The sequence below is a fragment of the Scophthalmus maximus genome, chromosome 16 (assembly GCF_022379125.1).
Source record: "Scophthalmus maximus strain ysfricsl-2021 chromosome 16, ASM2237912v1, whole genome shotgun sequence".
In the NCBI taxonomy this organism is placed as follows: domain Eukaryota; kingdom Metazoa; phylum Chordata; class Actinopteri; order Pleuronectiformes; family Scophthalmidae; genus Scophthalmus; species Scophthalmus maximus.
Window position 1 is genome coordinate 15,260,535 of NC_061530.1, and position 17,619 is coordinate 15,278,153.

Here is a 17,619-nt window from a genome sequence, read left to right on the forward strand (position 1 = left end):
AAACAAGTTGGTGTGTAGCAGCAGATGACAAAGGCTTAGCATGGTAATCCTCTTGTCCACCATCTGCCCGCTCCTCTAAAATTAAACCTCCAAACCAGGGCACTCGCAGCAGATGCTAACATCTGTAAATGTGCAGGTGCTTCGTTTAAAGCACATACTGTACACATGGAGCACACAGCTGCCGGGCAGTGTTTTCAATCTCTCGGATCATGTTCATGCTTATGACAGGTATGATTCATGCATGCTGTGAATTGTAGAAAGAAAAAAAAACCCTGCAGATGGGAGGGATAAAGAAGGCAATAATGGATGAGATTGGGGGGAAAGCTTCAGCGTGCAGAGATCTGCCATTACTGGGGATAAAAGTCGTCCTCTGTCAGATTGATGACCAATATTTGGTCCAGGTCCATGGTTTTTAGTGCTTAATGCAGGCTTGAGTCGGTGTGTGTGAGAGAGAGAGGGAGAGACTTTAAAGAGGACATGGGAGTGTGTGTTGCTTTGTCATGCTTAAAATGTAACAATTTTTACCCACATTAAGAACTCTGACCTCTCAAGCGCTTTGTCCTATCGCACAGAAACATATGTTAGTTTTCAGGCTTAACCTTTGACTCTACAAGTGTTTCAGTACATTTTTGAATTGATTTTGCTTGAATTGATTCCTCGTGATATAATGTGCTCATATGTAAAAAGTTTTTTCTGTAGCTGTAGAACTATTTGGTCTCCATATAATTCCAATTTGAATATTTTCAACGAGGTTTCACTGGGAGAGGGATAGTCGTATTTGTGCATGTATAAACAACGAGCAGTCCATGGATTCAACATTTATTTCTGTTCACAGAGCAGATTTGGCATTGGCTGCCATTCAGTGACACGTTCGAGTGTGTCACCGAATTTCACACTCTATTTTTACACCTTTGAAAGCAGGAAGGTACAAGTGTGCGACCCGAAGTGAGTCACATCAGTACGGTGAAAACGTGATCGGAAGACGATCTGATGCAAAAACAAGTTCAGTTCCTGTGAGGCCGAAGTGTGAAATGTGTCAAAAAATTAAAAAAAGTACGACGTTTTTCTGGCTTTTGAGTGTCATCGGATACGGGGGACGGTTGAACGATCAAAACATCTCACTCAATTTTCGACTGTGGCCTTCAGAGAGTGCTTTTTCTCTTTTGGGGGGGTTAGGGGTTGTACTCTCAAATTTGGAGAATATCTTATAATTTTAGACAGTGCTTATGGCTAACATCATGTGTACCATGACATACTTACATTGATCTGGACCAGAAAGGTGATGTGGGCTTGCAGCTTGAATCTTTCTTCAACTAACCGTCGAGTAACATGTTGTGTCTTCTGAAGATGCAGTGATCGACACGTCACTGGGTTTCCCCGGGGAAGGTGGACTACGAAGGCTAAAGCCTCTTGGCTCTAAGTCCGTCAGAGATCCACAAGTGGAGCTCAGGCTGGTGACTAGTGTGTGTTGTGAAAACCATTTAAAACACCAGCATGAGGAGCCAAATGTGCCACGTGTCTCTCCAAAAACGAGATGTGCAGCACACGCATACAGAGGATGTCGGTGCAATGTTCCCAGTTCGTAATCATGAGTGCATTTCATATAATACTGAGAGCGTCACTGACGCCCAACACCTCCTTGAGGCCTAAAGAAGTGTTGTAAGTCTCTAATTTAATCATATGTGTAGTGCCTAATTGTCGTGTGTGCGAGAGGTGTGATGATCACACCGCACCGCGTGAAACCTGAGCTCCCTCCACGCGTAGTTCTTCGCGAGCAGCCGGAGTGAGAGCAGTCTGAGGAGAAGGGGTGCGTCACTGGATTAGTGCCTGAGAAGCCGTCCCAGCCTCTTCCTCCTGAGCTGCCGAGACGCCTTCCAGAAGGGCACGACGCGACACACCCGCCGCCTCGCTTCTTCCCTCCACCACCGCCTTCCACATGAGCCAGCCAAGCCTCAGCTCCCCAGCAGGATGAAGAAAGAAAAGAAAACGCACGCTTTACTGTTTCTCCTCCTGCTTCACTTCACCTTGGGTAGGCTCTGCTTTTCTTCGTCTGTTGGTTCAGACTTCTTGCCTGGCTCTTATCTGGTTAATCCTCTAGCACATGTCCACCTTAGCGTAGACCCTCCTTGCTGCTTGTACTCCATATTTAAATGTGTGGTTGTGTGTGTTTGTTTGTATTTTGACAGTAGAGACCTAAATCCAAATATTATATATATTTTTTCGTGTCCACCCCCCTCCTCCCCCTTCTCCCTGCTTTCGGTTCCTGTACTTTTTTAGCAAGTGAGTGCGACCTTTGATTACAATTTCCTTAGAAACAGAAGCAAACACAAACCAGTCTATTTGATTTATTCCTAATGTTTGTACAGTAAATTCAGTTGTGCCTCCTCTACTCGGATAACTTGTTTATGTTCATTTGTTTCAAAGGGCAATCAGACTATGCTCCATACTTTTACGACGATGGACCCGGCAGTACAAGCGGGAACATGGCCTTGTTCAGCATCTCCGAGGACACACCAGTTGGTGAGTGTCACGTGCAGTGCAATGATGACTTTAACAACTGTGTGGGTCCAGTGGAGAGATGAACGTCAGTCCGGGTTCAAGGTTTTTTATTTCTAAGGGCGTTGTGTATTACAATGAAATGATCACAGTCAGGTATGAGGCTCCAGCTAATCACTGTAATACCTCTTGGATTGTGACGTACATCAAGACTTACGGGAGGAAAACAACATGGGCGGTGTCTCATCAGACCTGATCGTCAAACGTACCATTCACACCGAAGGAGAAACGCAGAGGAATGAAACAAAGACAATGCAGAATCAGTGACATCTTTATTACCAACATGCATTGTCTGTTTTATCATTTTTATTGATATTGTTTTTGCTGTGTTTTATTGGTTTATTTCTTTAGTATTTCATTCCCTGATCTAATCTGTTTCAACCATGTAAAGCATTTTGTAGTTGGGTTTTGAAAAGTGATGTATAAATAATGTTTATCATTTTTATGATATGATGATTATGATGGACATAGTAATGTCACGTTCTGAATGTTTTTTGACACTACTGTGTCTCTTTGTCATTTGTTCCCACGCAGGTTCACAGATCTACGTGCTGAATGGCACAGACCCAGAGGGCGACCCGGTGCGATATGGTCTGACTTTTGAAAAGGGCTCCAAAGTATATTTTAGGGTGGAACCCAAATCTGGAAACGTGACTCTGACTCAGGAGCTCGACAGAGAGGTGAGACCGATGGAGACTGACGCTCCTGCTTCAGAAATCTGTCACCACTGGCATCAAAAGTGACATTTTACCCTTTTTCTCGGTAGAAACAAGATGAAATCTCTGTGCTTGTGAGCATAACGGACGGTCGAAATAAAGTAAGTTCATACCATTTACTGTATATGATGTATTTATGTATGCACTGACGTGTCACTGCATAGATTTTACAGTCGTGGCTACATGGTAATTGTGAAATAAAACAAAAATAAAATAGGCAGTGACAGAATGAAAACAAGCAACAGGACACACATTTTAAATAAATAACATTTATTTATTTAAATAACCTCTTTCTGGCCACATTCAGTTAATTATTAAAGAAAGGGACACAGCCTTGACATCAATTCCACATTGTGCAGTTATTTTTCATTTTGTTCTTGTTTCCAGGTTGTTGAGACGGTGAGGGTGTTTGTGACCGATGCCAATGATGAACACCCTGAATTTCAAAACCTGCCTTTCATCATTAATATCCCAGAGGTACAGTACATCAAACAAATACACCTACACCGAATCCCCTATAAACAACCACGTCAAACAAATGATTGTCACTCAGAATAAAGTTTGTTTTCAGAGTCATAAGATCTCTTGTCTCTTTACCAGGACACCGCTGCAGGAAGTAGCATCTACAGAGTCCAAGCAGTGGATAAGGACATGGGCTCGGGGGGCAGCGTCTCGTATTATCTACAGGTAACTTTCCAGCTCCGTTGTTGTGCTCGATGAGAAATCTCTGACACAGAATCAAAACAATGCTTCCCACGGCTGCTCAGTATTGTTGTCCCGAGGCTGAGTCTAAATTTTAGGAACACGTTGGAGGCTTCGTGTTGAACTCTAAGCACTTAATCCTGGTGCTTCATATCTATAAATTGGTTTTTTGGAAGCTCATGTGAAAATATTACATCACATCTGATTTGTATTATAACAAGAACCAAATTTTTCCAATCATTTATTGACAAAGAAAATGTAATTCATTAGTTTCCCTTACTGCATCTGTCGTTACTCTAGCCTTATTATCCTCATAGGGATACTGTTAACTGGCTTGTTATGGCCTGAACATGCAGGGGTTCGAAGGTCAAAATACTGTACATCATGAGAGCCGTGCTTCCATGTGCAGGGAGGAAAAGGGCATTCCCATGATGGGATATTGTGTGGAGGGGCAAGATTAATCTCTTGCGACAGAGCAGTGTCGCAATGGTGTTACCTTTAGTGGATTATATTTCAATTACATTTGAGCAAGGCATTGAAAGTTTAATAGGGGCTTAGGTTTTGGTGCGGGCCAACAGCTGACAGCGCACGAGTGAGACATGAGACAAAAGTGTCCTGATGGAGGTGTGTTGAAAAATGTCAAGGTTGAAGTGAATACTGTAAACACTGCTGACTCAATGACTTCCTACATATTTTTTTTTTAGGCCTCCCCATTTGCCAAGTTCACCATCGACGGGAACAGCGGGATCCTTCGAGTCAAACCGGGCGAGACTCTGGACTATGAGACCACGCCAACACATTTTGTGACTGTGGTTGCAAAGGTGAGAAGTCACTGTTGTGCTCTGGGTTCAGGGTTGACCGAGGGTTAAACACACAGTCACCAGTCACACTAGATAGTCTAGTGTCTGTTGATGGCCCGAGGTCGTTAAAAGTTCAATCACAGCCTCCCAACACCGTTTCCTCCATCATCATTACACATGAAGTAGACGGACAGTGTTGTTGCCAGGGACTCGACAGGGACTAATCTGAAGTGTACCTCAGTTCTTTGTGTCTGTAGACTAACACACTGCCACTTAAACCTGTCTCCAATGATTCCTGGTAAAAAACAAATCAGATACTGAGAACTTAAAGCTGTGATAAAATATATCTAGGTCAAATCATATACATAGACAGCTAGACGTCATACCAATGTGCCGGATAAAATAGGCCCAGTTTAAAAAAATAAAAATATTTGATTTGATTTTTAATTTTCAAATTTTTTGATAGTGTTCAGCTAGTCAGCAGAAACCATCCTCATCAAACTGTTTCAACCAAGACATTTGGTCGCTCTGAGCCATTGGAAACCTTAAATCAACATTTAGTTGTAAAAATGTAAAATGTAGAAAGTAAATTAAATCGTGATTCCAACATAAATTGCTTTGGGTAAAAGTATCAGCTCAATGTTTTCTATGAACATTATAAAATGCTTAGTCTGCTTTCTTCCCTGCATTTTTGTTTTTCCTCAGGATGGAGGAGGAAAGTACAAGGGGAAGCATCAGGTTTTGACCGCCACGGCCACCATAACGGTGAACGTGATTGATGCCCAGGACATGCCGCCATCTTTCGTAGGAACCCCGTACTTTGGCTACGTCTACGAAGTCTCGGTTCCTGTAAGTGCTCATCCTTTTCTCTGCACAGCACCGACGCTGATGGATTTCGTTTACATAAAGTCCTATATTTCTCTTCCAGGGATCTGAAATATTCACAGTATATGCTAAAGATGGAGATCAAGGCAATCCCAACCCCATACGGTATTCCATCATGGACGGTAAGAACCATACATGAAGAATTTAACCACAGTTTGAGCTGTCTTGTGTATTTTCTCGCTTTTCTCTTTTCCATATCACGATCAGTCTGCAAACGCATTCACAGCAATTCTGTCGTCACCTTCCAGGCAGTGACGGTGTCTTTGACATAAATGGCACCAGCGGATGCATCACCCTGACAACCTTTCCGTCTCTGCTGAGAAATGAATTGTATGAAATCAAAGTCAAGGTGATGTTTTTTTCCACACTATCATCTCACACAGTGTACGTTGATTTGCTTGTCGCGCTGATGGTAGTATTTTGAACGCAGGCGTCTGAGGTTCGACCAAATGATCAGCTGCTGGACTATGACATCACCATGGTGACGGTCCGCGTGGTGGATCTCAACAACCACCCTCCGACCTTTTATGGGGAAAACGGTCCACAGAGCAAGTTTGAAGTTACCATGTATGAGCATCCACCTGCCGGGGAGATCCTCCGGGGCTTTAAGATCACAGTCAACGACTCCGATCAGGTCGGTTTATTCCCAAGTTTCACTCTGGTCTCAGTGAGCCTTTGATTCCTTCCTGTCATTTAGAAAGACATTCATTTAAGACTCAGAGGGATGTGCTGAATGCTTGCCAACCATTTTGACAAAAGCTGGTGCTCTAATAAACAGAATAGGAGTGCATTTCAAATGCATGTTGCCTTGTTCCCCTGTGGACAGGTGCACTAATGCCTCTGACTGCAACGCTGCATAAATATCTGCCAACGAGTCTTTAAATACGAGCAGTTATGCAACACAATCAGAAAAAAAGAATCATTAATTCAAGATGGAAATGTTGCTCATTATGCCATCACGTTTATTCTCGCCACCCTGCCTCCATGACTCATGTAACATCATCTGCCAGTTGTTGTTTTTTTCTTCCCTAATCCATCCACATTTGCCGAAGTCACCTCGAGTCTGATGAACCTTCAGTTTCGTTGATGTTCTTGGCAGCCACACACTCTTCTTCACTTCAGCGGTTCACAGTTCCCACGTTCCGCTGTTTACGTTTCTCTGCAGGGAGCAAACGCTAAATTCAAACTGAGGCTCGTGGGGCCGAGCCGAGTGCTGAGAGTGGTCCCCCAGACAGTTCTCAACGAAGCGCAGGTGACCATCATTGTGGAAGACACGTCTGGCATCGACTATGAAAAAGGACAAACTCTGTCTTTTAAGGTCAGTCTCATGACAGCGACAGCAATATTTGATCTCAGGCTACACCTAAGCGTTTTCCTTGTATGTTGTTTATATTTTTTATATGCTTTCCTTAGAGCCCATCATTGATTACACTTCCTTTTGTCTCTGACCAACAACCAATACCCAGAGATATTTGTTGTTGTGTCGAGAGAATTGCTGTCGATAAATGCTCAAGAGATGGCTAGGTGGTCGGTTTGCCTGCCACTTTGCTCCAAACTAAAATATCTCAAAAAACATTTGAATTGAATGTTGTTAAATTTTGGACAGTCATTCATGGTCCGCAGAGGATGAATCCTGTTGACTTTGGTGAGCCATTAACTTTTGCTCTAGTTCCACCAGCAGGTTGACATTAGCAATGTAACATCAAAGTTTTAATTTGACCAATACTTTGGTTTATGACTAATTACTTTGGAAATGTATGATGTCACCATAACAATCAACGAACCCATTCATTTCTCATGTCGTAACTAGTTGCTGGCCGTTTAATTAATTTACATTTATTTTAATGCAACAACAAAATACTAGAAAACAAAATTCAATATGTGACAGTCATTTTACACAGAGCATTAAAGCCTCACCTCTAGCGTGGCTATGGACTCCTAATGTAGTTTATCGATAAACTTATCAAGCAATTGGTCAAGCGTTTCTACAGAGATGTATTTGCATGTCCGTCTGCAGCTGCTGGCTGTGGAGATCGACACCCCCGAGCGGTTCAGTGCGACCGCCGACATCGTGATCAACCTGCTGGACAAAAACGACAACATCCCCAAATTCACATACGAGTATTACATCGCCAGGGTCCCTGAGAACTCCCCCGGAGGCTCCAGCATTGTGTCTGTAACAGTAAGTCAATCTTGATTAAACTCTGTCTCTAGCCTGAACAAAGAGATTATATAATCCATCAGTCCTCCAATAAATGGGTATTACGCGGTGGAGTTCATTAAGTGAAAGCAGGTTTGTCGCCAGACAATTAAGCTCAGTGCTCCCCAGCTTTGTTTTTTTTGTTTTTTTGTTCCTCATTAAATTAATATCTCAATGTGACATTTTGGCATATGCTTTCTGTTGTGCCCCAGGGTGGGGTATCAATAATATAAATATTGGCATGTTTGTCTCGACTGCAGCCCAATACGTCCAAGAGTGTGTGAGTAAAAAGCTTCATTTTGCCCCAAGGTTAATCACGCTGACCTACGCCTCCGTCCCTAATCACAAAAGGGAGACACTTAAAACCCACCTCACATGAGATTAAGACCCCGACCGATTGTCCTCAATCAGCTCCGGTGAAATACGTCTCATCTGAGACACCTTGTTTGAGGTCTTTTGGGTCCAGTATAACTATATTTTCTTAAATTTAACAGGTTGGCAAATATTTTTGTATTTGTATGAGCTATAAGTATTCTGCTTCTAATCTCTGTCGTGTTTTTTTTTTCTTCCTCCAGGCAAATGATCCAGATTCTGGGCCTTGGGGTGAAGTCAAATACACAATTTATGGATCAGGATCGGATTTGTAAGTTTTAAAAAACAAAATTCTCTTACCGATACTGAACTCTTTCTCTTACACAAAACACATTTCGTCGGATGAGATTTATTTTCATGCGGCGACTGACGACCGCTCCGAGGTTCAGGTTGTTTGGTGAACTCGGCCAACGGGACACAAGTCTTGATTCATCTCTGTCTCTTTGATGGAGGAGGTAAGCAGGGAACCAGTTTGAGTGGCCCCTCTGCTGCACAAACAGCTCGCTCTAAAATGGCTGCAAGATGCCGGCTAATCTCCTAATTGGATTGGATGGTTAAAAATAGACAGCCTGGCCCGTCTCACATAGGGAGAGCCAATTAACATGCAGTGTGACAGCTGGAGCCACAGAAACGACGGCAGCTTTGAAAAGCAAGGCAGCGTGCAGAGGAGGGAAAAAGTGAGAATTTATACCCGTCTGCAGGCAGCGGCCTGAGTTAATTGTGCGAAAGTTAACAGACACGATGCAACTTGTGAATTTTCACAGTGGGAAGCGGGGGAAAAAAGAACAAAATGTAAGTCAGCCCGACATTGAACAAGAAAGTACTCTGAGAGTACAAACCTCAAAAAAATGATCATCTGTTTTACAGTACTGTCTGCCTTTAAGTCACATACATTATCTTCTTAACCATTTTACAACGTGCTCCCTGTGATAACGAATGACAGTCTGTTTTTCAGAGTGAACTATTAGGAAAGTGAGTCATGTGGAGATTGACAGTATATGATGTCAATATCACTTGAATTATTGCTGATTATATTGAATTATTGCCGGTTATTGCGACGCCCATCTTAGAAAACACCTGGTTTTCGGTGGGACGTGCTAACAACAGAATGGACGGCTGTGGTTGTGACGCATTCGCCATCTGACCCCGCTCCGAAACCTGCAGGTTTTCCATCCACCCGTCGTCCGGCCTCATCTCCACGCAGCCGTGGACCAGCCTGGACGCGGAGCTCAGGTCCAAATACAACTTCTACGTCAAGGCGGAGGACTCGGAGGGGAAGTACAGTTTGGCCGAAGTCTTCATCACTGTCCTGGACATGAACGACCACCCTCCTGCATTCGATCACAAACACCTGGAGAAGACCTTGATCATTGGGACACCGGTCAGAGTAGAGGTACTGTACATCATATACATGAATTATTCTACTAACAAGTGCTGTCTTTGTTTTCGTGCGATAAATGATTGCTGTTCCGTGTTATCCTGCTACTTCCTACAGGCAGTGGATGAAGACGCGGAGTCTCCAAACAACGTCATCGAGTACTCCATCATGACGGCCGATCCGGACAACGCCTTTGACATCAACGCCGACACAGGGGAGATCCAGCTGAAGTCGTACATCAAGTCCATGGAGATCGTGCAGAACATCACCAAGCAGAAGGACTGCAAGTGGTCCCTGGTGGTCCAGGCCCGGGACCGAGGTTCTCCGTCTTTCAGCACGACCGCCGTGGTCAACATCGACATCACCGAGGCGGTAAGACCTGCTCCGTCTCTCGCAGCAACGCTCGCAGCAACGCTCGCAGCGCTTTCTACTCCAAGGCCTGAGCTGTAGATTCAAGCAGTTTAACATATGATCATATAGCGTTATTGTCATGCTACGCAGCTGCTAATTCAGCATCCATGTTTCAGCCGGTCACATTTAATTTACCTCATGTTCTTTAAAGGATTGTGGTGGTCATTTTAATGCTTATATTATTATCAACGAGGTCCACAAAGTGAACAAATCCAGAAATGAATTCATCCTACAACATCATATCACCGTAGCAGTGCTAACCTAACATTTTATAAACATTCAGAGGACGTGGAGCATCGTAAGCATTCATCTGGAGTTGTGTATCTACCCACCAGATAAATGTCAGTACAATGTTCACTCAGATTTTAGCTCTGTTTTGGTCTCCACCTCTTTCTGTTTAGTAGTAACACAATTAAAAATGTTGGTAATCCATTAATAAGTATTCATGTAATTCAAGATTCAACAACTTTATTTATTGAGGAATAGGTAACAGGGCTTTGGTGTAGATTAAACAATATTTGTTAGTAGGATAAATAAATTCTGGTTTTGGTTGACTTAATTTCGATGAAAGAATTCCTTATCCTTTAAAGTTTTCAGTCATTTACATTTATCCATGTTTTTCACTCTGTATTTCATTCCTTCACTCTTCATAATGAGAAGAGTGAGTGAGTCAGTGTTTTCATTTTATTTTTGGTTTTGTTTCTGTGTTGTGTATCGTGCTTTTCAGATCAAAGGGCGAATTATTTCATACTTCATGGGCCTCAGCAAGCGTCCGCTGTACATTTTTGGAATTTGTGTCAGCATTGTCACTTCCCTCGTTTTACTAACAATCTGCATATCCACAATCCTGTACTGTAATGCCGTGAAAAAGTCCAGAATCAACCCTGAGAGTAACTATATCAAAGTGATCCGCAGAGTCAAGTGAGAAATAACCGACACGTGAACCATCATTCATTCATAACCTTTGAACAGATTTTATTTTTCTACTGGTTTTGTCTGTAAAAGAGTACTGGAGCACATTAGAGGGAATAATATCATATAATTTCTTTTTTCTATTTTCCGTTTTTTATTTTTGTAATCTTTTTTTTATTGGAAAACATTATAAATTCTGTATTTTTCCTCATAATATAATTTGGATTTTTACAATACCAGAATATTTAGAGGATGACTCAGACTATTTGGCTAAATGAGGACGATGGAGCCTTTTACTTGTCATTTGTTCACTCAATCTCTATTTTTCTTATGCGAACCTTCACGTCATTCGTGTTTTGGTCTCTTGACCAGTCGTCGTTCTTGCTCCTCATCAGTAACATGCCAAAATTCTCATGCACTGCACTGCCAGACGCATCCCCACCAACCACTGTAGTGTCGTGCTTCCATCTTAGCTTGGCATCAGCAGTCCTGTGCTGTAGGACAGAGGAACGACTGACTGTCTGCCTGACTGTGTGTGGATGTGAAATGTTTCATTGTTGTTGCTAGACGTGTTGTTCGGCCCTCCTCTGTCGGTGCTTTGCTCATCCGTCTCTCATGCTTGCACGCTTTCGAACAATTGCTGCGTGAACACCTGGAGTCGGTCCCTCGGACTTGATGTAAACTATTTGATTTGTGCTCTTTCACAGACTCCTCTCAAGGGGCCTATGGCGGCCTTTTTAATGAAAAGTAGGGACAATCCCATGAGAGCTCTAGGCATGGTCACTGTTATCATTAGCGCGTTGGTAGGGGTGACTGTCTTGATCTCTACGGCTATGTACATGCGCAACTCAAAGTCCAACAGGATCCTTCCGGTGCGTCGCATCATCAAGAGGCGACCCAGGGACCGGCAGACCTGGACCTTCCAGATGCCCGGCATCAAATTCAACAACCCCGCAGACAAGTTCCTCATCGGCGACGCGGAGGGCAGGCACCAGCGGGACAACAGCAGCCCCCGGACAAAGCCCGCACCCCCTAGTGCTCCCTGTCTGCCCCCTCCACCCCCGTCTACCGCACGGCCCAGTGAGAGGCCCTGGGCAGTCCCGACCATATCTGGTGCTCTGGCCTCCAAAGGCTCAAAGAAAGTCAAATCGAATCGGCGGAAAGAGGGAAACATGAGCTCTGCGTTAGTGTCGGAGCTGAAAATGAAGCTGGAGCAGAAAATCAATGAGAACAACCAAGGTTATTATTAACTTAAACGTCTTGTTTAAGGTTGCCCGGTCCGTTCTCTGACGACTCCACTGCTCTTAGCTCATCTGCTGTCCAAGAGTTCTCATCTGAAAGCTCGTGTGATGACCTGGTAGGGTGGGCCTTCTTCTAGATCGTTCATGATTTAACGGAATAAGGCTAAGACAGAAAGGTGTACAGATATTTGTCTTAATATGAGATATGAAACAAGTGGAATCTAGTGAATCCTCAGCTGACCTGGCCTGTAGGCGGAGAGAGGAGAGAGCTGGAGACTGCCGGCGGGTGCAGTCGTGGATAGTTCACGACGCTGCCATTTTGAGGAGGATTACATTATCTTAACAGTAAGAAGCTCTACTGTACCCAGGTGGAGGATTACTTAGACTTACTGTGTACACATACGTTGCATAACTTCCTTAAAAGTGTTATTATTTACACTTTTCAACACAAAGGTAGGAATTTTCTCAATAAATGATAAAAAAATAAAATAAATCTTCCTGCTCAGTGGAGCATGCAGCTGAATGACACGGTCATGAAAAACACTGCTCATTATAAAGTGCTAAAGGACCTGTTTATTCATATTTTTACTGTGTTCAATCAGCCGCTTGAAAGCTGAGAAATTGCTCTTTTGTATATGATTACAATGTGCCACTGTAGGTTTTCAGAGAAACAGTTGAGTTGCTTTTATTTATTTATTTGACTTTTGACTATAGAAAAATGCTTTTATATAAATTTACACGGGTCCGATGTCAAGATACAGTGCTCTATTATATTCATTATTTTGGCTGCACATACAGTATATGACAAAATATGAACATTTCAAAGGTTAAATCTTGCAGCAGTAAATAATAAGACGTACAAATGTAAAAATGGGATATTGTTGGTTAAAAAAAAAAGTCGTCCCAAGCTCAGATTGCTATGTATATAACTTTCTTTATATAGACATATTATTTAAATATAGAATCTGTGTCGAACATTTAGGGTCCACACACACACACAGTTTCTTTCCATGTTATACTCCAATGCCTTCAATTGTAGGCAAATGCAGTTCAATCGCTGTAAGAAATATCTATCAGACTATATCTTAACTTACAGAGCTATCTTAAATAAGTTGAGATAAACTATAAACTATACATATATAAATGTATCTTATTAACTATAAATTACGATTGCCTGGTCCTATAAAGTAATATATTTGTACCGTCTTTGTACCGTCTTGATTTTGAATAAATATTTGAAAATAATTTGGTCTGTGCTCCAATTTCTCCATGAGGCTACATTTGTAAAACTACGTTTTATTTACAATATTTTATCGGTTTGTTTTTAAGTTTATTTAGCATAGTTTGATTAAAATACAAGAGGGGAGAGACTTGTGCAGTGTTTTTGGTGGATGTAAACAAAAATGAATAAATAAATAATGATAAGTAAGTATGAAGTAACTGTATCGCTACGTAAGTTACCTCTTTCACCGCTGCTCAAAATCATGTAAAAAAAATCATACATACATTTCACATATATTTTTTCATTTATTAATTTACTTGATTAAGAAAAAACTTGATTATATAATGACTTGTAGGCTAATAACAGAATGACCTGAATATAATGACAAAACCAAATGTTACGCACACTCTCTGTTTACGTGCCCGTACAACGGATGTACAGACGGTGTCATTAAATGGAAATATCATGTCCTGCTGACTAGGATTCAGATGGAAAATCACTTTAATCTGCTTACGAGTGTATGTATAAATGCACGGGAAAATACCGCTTATGTAAGAAAATCCTCTGGGTGATTGTGCTGAAAAACCAGAGTGTCTCAGCATTCGTCTTTGGCTTCCGTTTAATCCATGTCATACATCGTTTCATTCCATTACAAGACGGGAAATCTGGAGTACGTAAAAAAAAAAGGAAAAAGTAAACAAAATACGCTTATTTTCTTCAACATAAATCCATAAGCATAATCTTAAATACAATCAGCTTTTACAACAATTCAGTTTGGTGAAGTTAACGACAATGAAAAACATACAGCGTTGATTATTTACATTTTTTGTACTTTAGGAGTGCATGTCTCCGTAGTCAGTATCAAAACATTAGAAAACAAAAGTGACTCAAAGATATCGAATGCATTTTAGGGCAAACCTTCTGTACAAACACATTAACACACATAATAATAATAATAACAATAATAATAAACTCTCCTTATAAGGAAGAAAGGCCTCTCCATTTTGAGCTTGTAATCGATATTTGAAATGATCAGAAATTGAAATTATTATAAATTATTATAAACTATTTACAGGAAGTCTTTCTACTCTATGTAGCTTGTGTCTGTCGTGTATAACCATTACCTCTGAGTTATTTTAGATTTTCTAAAACATCTGACATTCCTGGTAGATGACTTAACAAAACCTACTGCTTTGTTTTGGTAAACTGACTTTTGAGGTTTGCCAGAAAATCTGATGAGTCCCTCTGTGAATGAAATTGAATGCCAATACATGATATTCACAAACTGGAGCTACACTCTCAGGTACACATTCATACACAGTTCTGGACTTTGCTTCTAGTACAGATCAGCTGCACTTCCTCCTTTGGGCCTTTCCTCAGCCTCCCCCCTCTTCATCGGCTTTTCCTCGGAGTCCTTGCACAGGCCTTCCTCGCTGTTCGCCTGCAGGCTGTCGAAGGTGCCCTGCCTTTCGGTCCCCTGCAGGTTCTGTCCGTACCGCCTGCGCTTCTTCCACAGATTCATGCAGCGCTCCCCACAGCTGAACCTGGCGTCCGTGGTGCAGGCGTACATCCCTGCCGGCACTGCCAGCACCATGGCGCACACAATGACGATAATGTGGATGAGCCTCTCTCTTTGCTCCAGCTCACTGATGTCACTTCCTGTCACAAACACGATGCACTGGCCGTCCCTCGGCGGATGGTTCTTCAGCGACACGCACACCTCGTATTTGGTGACAGGAAGCAGGTCGCTGACCGAGTAGCTGTTGATGCCGGGGCTGATGTAGATCGTCTCCTTTTTTGCTGAATCGTATTTGCCGAAGCGGATGGTGAACCAGGTCTCCGCCGGGTTGTCCGTCACTGCATACCACTCGAGGGTGATACCGTACACCGTCTGCTTGGCGATGCGGATGTCAATGTGGGCGTTTTCGTCAGACGACAACATGGGCACAGGCGGAGGTTGAGGAGCGGATGAGTTGAAGGAGGGGATGTTGACCATGATGCTCGCGGAGGAGTTGCCGATGAAGTTGTTGGCCATGCAGGTGTACAGACCTCCGTCTGCCAGGTGAAGAGAGGGGATGACCAGCCGGGAGGTGACAGTCTCTTCATCTATGTGCGTCTCAGTTGCTGTGAGGAGAAAACCCAACATTGAATTGTACTGCATCGTGTTAACATCTGATAAAGACAATGTAAGGTCATTTTTATAAAAAGGACATTGCTGCCACATCTTTTCAAAAAGCAGATGCAGCCTGAAGGTTCAAGATGTACCTCACTAAGTGCTCCCACAGCAGGTTAACAACAGTTTAATGGATGGCAGTAATAAAAAAAAATACATCTTACCAGCAAATCCTCTTTTAATCTTCAGACTGTACATCCACTGGATGGTTGGGCCCGGTCTGGCCTTGACTAAGCATGTGAGCGTTGCATTTGCTCCGAGAGGTAAAGTGATGTTAGCCTCCGGGGCAGAGGCCACCGGCTTCATGCAGGTTTTTAACTGGATCTCGTGGAAAAACTTGTCAGCCTTGGAGGCGGGACCCGAGCACGTCAGATAAGAGTTCATCAGAATGATGGGAGCACTGATCGTCCGGACGAATTCCACGAAGCCTTTGAGGCGACAGTCGCACATCCAGGGGTTGTCATGCAGCGCCAACACCACGTTGGAGACGAGCCCTTCTTTCCCCCATGCTTTGTCTGCTGCTTGGTACAGAGGCCAATTGATGAAGACGTCTTTAGATATGATACTAAGCTGATTGAAGGATAAATCTAAATAGGTCAGGACGGGTAAGTGTCTCAGAGCGTGCTCAGGTAGGACGTCCAGTCGATTGTGCTTCAGGTCCAAAATCTTGAGTTTCGGCGTGTCCTGAAATGCTGTCCACGGGACTGAAGTCAGCTTGTTCCCTTGTAGCCTCAGCTCCGTCAGCCTGGCGAGCCCCTCGAGGCTTTTAATGCTCATCAGGGTGATCTCATTGAAATTCAGCCAGAGGAACTCCAAGGCACTAACTTTAGAGAAAGACCCTTGCGGTAACTCGGTCAGGTGGCAGTTTTCAATTCGGATTTTAGAGAAATCATGTGGTATGTCCTCTGGGATTTGTCCCATGGAGGTTTCCATACATAGCAAAGACCTAGGATGGTAAGACGGGATATGTTTAGACAAGATACGCCGAAAGGAAAGAGTAGGTTTGATCTAACTGTCATAGAGCATTTGCATTAAATCTATGGATTGTGTTTGTCAGAGTTTACAACAAGTTGGTTAGCCGTTTGAATCTAAGACTACACCCATGTCCAAACTAACACATAACCTACCAACCTGTATAGTTTCAGTGGTAACGTACCTTCCCAAGTTATCATCTGTGCAGGAGCAGCCGGGCAGACAAGTTGATGATCCAGGGGGGATGAGAAAAAACACCAAAGCGATACGTAATGTGACATAAAAGGCATCCATATTCCTGGAGGAGCATGTGAAATAGGCCGGTGAGAGCAGGACATGCCCATGGCCTGTGTGGACGAAAGCCTATTACCTTAAGCCTCCTTGACGTAACACTTAAGACACCAAATGACATTTGAGACACAACGGAAGATGTATTTATAGCGACGGTCCACTTCGTCTATTGAAACTATTGACTGATCTGCTTAGGAGCATTGAAAACAAACGTCTCCACAAATGTTGTCCAATCCCGACTCTGTGAGTTTTGTTTGACCGTACTTGTTCTACTTTCAGGTATGACCCTGAAATGCTTTTGAATCAGTCGAATCAAATTTATTTGTCCCCCCCCCACCAAAGTGCAGGCACTGACATGACAGGAGGCCTATCTGTATTAAGTGAGCCGAAGCCCGTCAGGCTTAGCATCGCAGAGAGGGAGGGCTGCGGAGAGACAGATGTCTGAAGAGGGCCTGTAACCTGACCTCGATAATCTGCACACTGGTTTTCTCTCAGGTTGATAAAGGCTGAATCAACACGTAAAGCAAAGTGTGAAAACAGCTCCTAGTTTAACTCTGTAGCACACTTTTTTTTTTATCCTTTATCGGCCAAGCTTTTCCACATGCACACATTCTCAGTCAAAAATAATAACCAGATGCCTCGGACCTCCCAGCTATGATGGAATATTCAATTTGAGGATTCCTTATTGTCCATCTGCCCGCCTTACATATTGATTCAAGACATTTGCCCAACAGCTTTTTAAAATGTTTTATAATGGTATAATCTGCGTCAATACCAGATGCATGTTT

General features: G+C 42.9%; 2 protein-coding genes across 4 annotated transcripts; one reads left to right on the plus strand and one right to left on the minus strand.

The window, feature by feature from the left end:
- The first annotated feature begins 1,470 nt into the window (after positions 1-1,470).
- Positions 1,471-13,396, plus strand: LOC118287553 (cadherin-related family member 1). 3 transcript variants are annotated; one of them, XM_035612853.2, is made up of 18 exons: positions 1,471-2,029; positions 2,278-2,280; positions 2,425-2,520; positions 3,091-3,236; positions 3,323-3,373; positions 3,660-3,749; positions 3,873-3,959; positions 4,679-4,795; positions 5,480-5,623; positions 5,703-5,781; positions 5,908-6,008; positions 6,090-6,293; positions 6,825-6,977; positions 7,677-7,841; positions 8,435-8,502; positions 9,396-9,624; positions 9,727-9,981; positions 11,640-13,396. In XM_035612853.2, the coding sequence occupies exons 1-18, from the start codon at positions 1,969-1,971 to the stop codon at positions 12,180-12,182; spliced, it is 2,592 nt and encodes an 863-aa protein (XP_035468746.2). In that variant the 5' UTR covers positions 1,471-1,968; the 3' UTR covers positions 12,183-13,396. The 3 variants fall into 3 exon arrangements, with proteins under 3 accessions (XP_035468746.2, XP_035468748.2, XP_035468747.2); XM_035612855.2 differs by having other exon boundaries at positions 10,748-11,780; XM_035612854.2 differs by lacking the exon at positions 2,278-2,280.
- Positions 13,397-13,755: 359 nt separating this feature from the next.
- Positions 13,756-16,838, minus strand: LOC118287555 (leucine-rich repeat, immunoglobulin-like domain and transmembrane domain-containing protein 2). The gene is made up of 3 exons (XM_035612857.2): positions 16,725-16,838; positions 15,733-16,514; positions 13,756-15,519 (listed from the first exon to the last, which is right to left on the minus strand). Exons 1-3 carry the CDS (start codon positions 16,832-16,834, stop codon positions 14,732-14,734), a joined length of 1,680 nt encoding a protein of 559 aa, XP_035468750.2. The 5' UTR covers positions 16,835-16,838; the 3' UTR covers positions 13,756-14,731.
- Positions 16,839-17,619: the final 781 nt, after the last annotated feature.

What these genes read in the sequence shown, in the direction of transcription:
- LOC118287553 (XM_035612853.2), top strand. Translation starts at nt 1,969, where the DNA reads ATGAAGAAAGAAAAGAAAACGCACGCTTTACTGTTTCTCCTCCTGCTT. An exon ending in GACAAACTCTGTCTTTTAAG is followed by an intron (nt 6,978 to 7,676) that starts GTCAGTCTCATG and finishes GTCCGTCTGCAG; the next exon opens with CTGCTGGCTGTGGAGATCGA. An exon ending in CCAGCATTGTGTCTGTAACA is followed by an intron (nt 7,842 to 8,434) that starts GTAAGTCAATCT and finishes TTCTTCCTCCAG; the next exon opens with GCAAATGATCCAGATTCTGG.
- LOC118287555 (XM_035612857.2), bottom strand. Translation starts at nt 16,834, where the DNA reads ATGGATGCCTTTTATGTCACATTACGTATCGCTTTGGTGTTTTTTCTC. An exon ending in ACAGATGATAACTTGGGAAG is followed by an intron (nt 16,515 to 16,724) that starts GTACGTTACCAC and finishes TTACCATCCTAG; the next exon opens with GTCTTTGCTATGTATGGAAA. An exon ending in GATTAAAAGAGGATTTGCTG is followed by an intron (nt 15,520 to 15,732) that starts GTAAGATGTATT and finishes TTCTCCTCACAG; the next exon opens with CAACTGAGACGCACATAGAT.